This window comes from Pterocles gutturalis, unplaced genomic scaffold (assembly GCF_000699245.1).
Source record: "Pterocles gutturalis isolate BGI_N339 unplaced genomic scaffold, ASM69924v1 scaffold47627, whole genome shotgun sequence".
Classification (NCBI taxonomy): Eukaryota; Metazoa; Chordata; class Aves; order Pterocliformes; family Pteroclidae; genus Pterocles; species Pterocles gutturalis.
Genome location: NW_010117311.1, coordinates 15,700 through 20,839, shown reverse-complemented (window position 1 = coordinate 20,839; position 5,140 = coordinate 15,700). Strand labels below are relative to the sequence as shown.

Genomic DNA, 5,140 nt, shown 5'->3' with positions numbered 1-5,140 from the left:
GCAAACAGGCTGGGCTTGGTCCGTGTCAGCTTTCTCCTGACAATTGTTTTTCTGCGTTGCGTAGGGTCTTGTACCCTCTTTTGTGTTATTTCCCCCTCGTTCTGTTAAGTGGCTTCTTTTTTCTTGTTGTTTTGTTCGTTTAATCATCTGATGGTCGTCGTGATGATGTACAGGAGGTAGGTAAGGGATGACATGCGCGGGGTGCCGCAGCTCGGGAAATACCCGTCCCCATGAGCCTCAAGATTAGAACAGGAAGGGAGCAGGCCTTGGGAATAGCTGCGAGGAGGGAAGCTCAAGGGGAATAATGCAGAGGTTAAAAAACAGAGCAGGTGGACTTCGCCTGCAAAGAAATATATTTTCCTGTTGTTCATCTCTGTTTCACTTGTCTAAATACAGGCAGATGTGTAATTCTTGTGAACTTTGGTCTGTCTTAAACAGACACTGAAGTCAACAGGTGTGTTGCACCACTCCTAGCAGACAAGGAAACTTTATGAGACCAATCTTGAGGTGCTGGATTTCTGACATCTGTTAATAATTTCACATTTTTGTCTTGATTGTGTATAAGTGGTGTATTGGTATCAGGGAGTAGGGGAGGGAAGTTGTTACTGCTTGTAAAAATTCAGTAACCATAGGTTCTCTCAGATCAACTTGGTGTCTTGCACAATGACATCTACTCACGTGGCAAATGGAAGTAAGAGTAATTTTGGAAGAAGGTTAGGTTCAGTCAGGAGGGAATTTATTTTACTGTAGTTACATAGTTTTCAAAATAAAATCCCAGAAGTCCACAGATGCCTCTGAAAGGCAATTGTACAAAATTGACAGGTGACTAAATTATAATTGCATTTATTTCTACATGTCTTATTTCTTAAGCAATTATTTTACTAACAAGTAAATAGTCCTGAGATGCTCCTTTGTAGTGCAGAAAAAAACTTTATTTTTTTTTTCTCATCTTTCACCATATTAAATCTGTGATAGTTATCCTAAGGGTGAAACACATTCTGACTGGATACTTTACATGTTTAATAATTATTACCACAGAAGAGAGTGTGTTTAACTATAAAATATAGTATGCATAAGAGATGTGTTAATTCTGGTATTGCCACAGGGACTGAAGTTTATGAAGGTGTTTTGTATTTTATACTATGCCAAATGACATGTTGCATCATTCTCATCATCATCAGTGTTATGTTTGCAAATAATATGTAGTCAGAGTTTGGCTTTTAAGTGTTTAAAGATTCTGTTTTGTCCTTGACTTATGCAAAGTCACTCACACTTTACCTTTTCTAAAATTTTTGCAGCTAATTTTTCTGAGCAAGTAGTTGAAAGCTTCCCATCTGATATCTCAACTGGAATATACTATGGATGGGCCTGTGTTGGAAATGGAGATGTGCATAAAATGGTTTTGAGCATAGGATGGAATCCTTTCTATAAGAATATTAAGAAATCAGTGGTAAGAATTTTACTTTGTATGGGATTTTTCATTATAATAAATGAGCCAGATGTTGAATTTGAGTACGATAAGCAGAATTTGATCTATAAATGAGATCTAGAAGTTCTGTTTGCTTTTAGAAATGTATTTGGTATCTATATCATATGTTTGTATTCTGAAAAGAAAGTACTCTCAGCAGCCAGAGAGCATGCAGCTGGGTGAATAAAGTTTATTTTCTTTGTATTTCATCGTTGTTTAAATGCTTCCAAAACAAAAAAATTAACAGTATTTGTGAAATGGTGGTTGCTTGTGGTGCTGATAGCTAGCTGAACATAAGCTTGATAGACTGTTTTGCCAATCGACGGGGATAGCACAGAGGACACAGGCACCAAAAAAAAACCACTTATTTTTACTTATGTCCAAAGTGACAAAGTAATGAGGAAAATAGTACAGAGAAAATAAAGCAAGATAAGGTAAAGCAGCAAGACAACAAGCAAACTACTATAACAAGCACAAAAATAAGGTAACGCACATAATCATTACTACACAGAGTTAGCGATAGTGATCAAGAAAGATACATCACCAATTGCCCTGTATTACCATCATCCAGATCGGCAGACGCTGGGGAGCCCGTTTACAGCGAAGGATTTGGAGAACTCATCCTGGCAATTGAGAAATCTCTACACAGTGCATCCACTGTATAGAGGAGGCTTCCAAATTTCCCTGCAAACGGTCCCTGCTTTTATACAGTTGAATAAACAATTTTATATCTTAAGCTGCGAAAAACATCTGGTGTAGTTTTTTTTCTTCCTTGTTAATTTTTTCCCGTGCTTGGCCAGAGCCCAAGAAAAGGTTAAGAAGAAGTAAAGGTGTCTGGTTATCTTTGATTATGCGTCTCTAAACAACGCCTGTCACTGCCCTCTACCTTCTGTCAAGTAGAGGTTTGTTTGAAGGTTTGAGATAGGTTTATCTCTTTTTGGCAAGTGGGGCTACTGTTACACAACCATTATCTTACAGCAAGCGTTACAGCAATGCTCTATAAGCGTTACAACAAAAGCTTCTATAAATTGGCATATATTCATAGGGTAATACATTGCATATGTGATCAATATGATACATATTAGGTATATTGTTAGGTTGCGAGGTTCATCTAGAGGTGAACTTTGGTTCAGGGCCGCACTGCTTAGGCCCTAGTATTTCATAGACGCATTGAATTCACTGATTATGAGAGCCCTAGCATGAGCTGGAACAGACAAATCCGTTGTTCTCTGCAACCTGTCTACATTTCACATAAGAGATGTTGGAGCATCTTAATTGGTCATGATTTTCTGTTCCTCTCTTAAATGATGCAAGCCATGCATGAGGTGCTGTGGCTTGATATACAGAATAAATATTTGAAGATACATAGCAATGGGATGGAGGAGTTGAGTTAAAATCCTGAGCTGTGATGGCTGTTTGTCTTGCTGTCAGGGGCTGGTGCTTTTCCTGAGTCTTGCAAAGCTATGTTTTAATTGCTTAAAACACTTTTATTTGGGCATGAATCTCCACGTGTAAGGTTTTAAGTGTTTGAAGACTCCATAATGTGCATGTCTTACACAAACGTATACTCTTAAAAATTTTTGCAGATAACTTTACTGAGCAAGTAGTCAAAACCTTTCCATCTGGTATCTCTGCTGGTATATGCTATGGGTGGACCTATGTTGGAGAGGGAGATGTGCATAAAATGGTTTTGAGGGTAAGATGGAGCCCTGACTCAGACTTCGCTCCTTCTTGAATTTTATAATAGTAATAATTTTATATAGTTCCCATGTCAGCTGGTTGTAAAAGCGCTCCTTAAGCCAACTATTTCAGTCAAAGTCTTCATAGTTATTTGGATGCATCAACTTAACGATTAAACATGGAGCTTTGTTTGTTATTTGCTGCCTTGGAAATCTTACCTCCAAGAAGTGATGAAGCATTTCTCCTGAGTAATGGCTTGCTTTCTTTTCTTTTTTTTTTCTTTTTTTTTTTTTTTCTTGGTTATCAGAATACTCTTAAGTGAGTAATTTTTCTTAAATTCCTTGCAAAATACAATTCTCCTTCCTAACATAAGCAAAAGCCCTAGCCTTTTAATCTTGCATTATACATACTAAACTAAATGTACCTTTTATTGGTATGTGTTGGGGAGAATTTGAATTTGGGATATTAGCTGTACATCCTTACATTGAGGGAAATAAACTCAAAGTTCGTCATAAATGCCAACTTATTTCTCTTCCTTTAGGAAACACACATTATTCACACCTTCAAAGAAGACTTTTATGGTGAAATTCTTAGTATAGTCATAATTGGATATATTCGACCGGAAAAGAACTTTGATTCCTTAGGTCAGTATTACAGGTCTCCCTCAAACTAGTCTCTTATTTGTCTTATTCATGCAAGTACTGTGTCTTCATTATCTCTCTTTCCATAATGAGATGTTTTATCTGTTAACCTTTGAAATTTCAATGAAATTTTTTCATAAGCTGAGTATACAAATTGATTTCATTAAAAAAACCCAAAAACATAGCCCCACATTTTCCAGTGTATCACACTAAAAATTGTATTGTTGTGTCACTTTCTGGGTAGTAATTTTAAAGAAATGGGCTTGTCATAAAAGCATCATTCTAGTCTGTTAATTTGTTTTTAAAATGTAGCTCTGTTAGAATTGAAACAGTTCATGAAACTCTGTTGGTCTTTTGATAAATTGTCTTTTGGAACAAGAAGAGCATAGTCCTTATAACGCTGAAAAATGCAACTCAGTCATTTAAAAAAAAAAAAAAAGGGGCATTTTAAAGCCAAAGAAGTTTGCCTTTCAAACCTCATGGTAATAATTATGTTCTGCTTCTGTGATTGTTGTGTTCTGTGGTACACCTTGTTTTCACTTGCTATTGTGTGTTCAGAATTCAAACCGACTTTTAAATCTCCCTATTCTTATCTTTTGCAGAGGCACTCATTTCAGCAATTCAGGAAGATATTGAAGAAGCAAAAAGACAGCTAGATTTACCAGAACATCTTAAACTCAAAGAAGATAATTTTTTTCATCTGCGGGAAGGCAAAATAGTGAACAACCACTGAGCAAACTCATTCTGCATGGAGCTGTTATATTTGCACTGCTTTTATAGGTACTTGGTTGTCATATGTCTGTCTAGGTAACTGAAGTTGTAATGAATCATACAAGATGATTTTCAGTTTCTGTATGTTAATTCATCATTAATAACCCACTCATGCAACAGGAGTAGAAGGCTGATTTAGATCCATAAATCATGTATCCCAAAGTTATCAGTTCTTCAGTGATCTGAGCACATGCAGAACATAATCAAAGTTAATTGTGCATTGTTCACTTAAGTGAAGAATGTCTGGTTTTAACATACAGAATGTTATTCCAACCTCTTTTCCCACTTTTTATGTTAGTCTTACATCTGGATTTTAGCTTGTAGCTTAGAAAATTTTACTATTGATTGAGTCAGAAATTTCCTGTGGTGCAGGAAGCCAATTATTAGATTATAATAACAAGTTTAATTCTCTATAGTTCTGATTTTTTATATGCTAAACAGCTGTTGTGACTGAAGCTGTTGCTTTAATTCAAATCATGGATTTTATTTTAAATGGAGGAAATCACTATTTCTCATTGAGTTGCTGGAATCTGAGATGAACGTCTTCATAGTTGACTGTATGTATGACAACACATGACCT

At 36.1% G+C, this 5,140-nt stretch overlaps 1 protein-coding gene across 1 annotated transcript; it reads left to right on the top strand.

Annotated features, from left to right (window-relative positions):
• Positions 1-663: 663 nt before the first annotated feature.
• LOC104459640 (riboflavin kinase-like) lies at positions 664-4,522 on the top strand. Its single transcript, XM_010075742.1, has 4 exons — positions 664-691; positions 1,299-1,450; positions 3,690-3,792; positions 4,392-4,522. The coding sequence occupies exons 1-4, from the start codon at positions 664-666 to the stop codon at positions 4,520-4,522; spliced, it is 414 nt and encodes a 137-aa protein (XP_010074044.1).
• Positions 4,523-5,140: the final 618 nt, after the last annotated feature.

What these genes read in the sequence shown, in the direction of transcription:
- LOC104459640 (XM_010075742.1), top strand. Translation starts at nt 664, where the DNA reads ATGACATCTACTCACGTGGCAAATGGAA. An exon ending in TACTCACGTGGCAAATGGAA is followed by an intron (nt 692 to 1,298) that starts GTAAGAGTAATT and finishes AAATTTTTGCAG; the next exon opens with CTAATTTTTCTGAGCAAGTA. An exon ending in AGAATATTAAGAAATCAGTG is followed by an intron (nt 1,451 to 3,689) that starts GTAAGAATTTTA and finishes CTCTTCCTTTAG; the next exon opens with GAAACACACATTATTCACAC.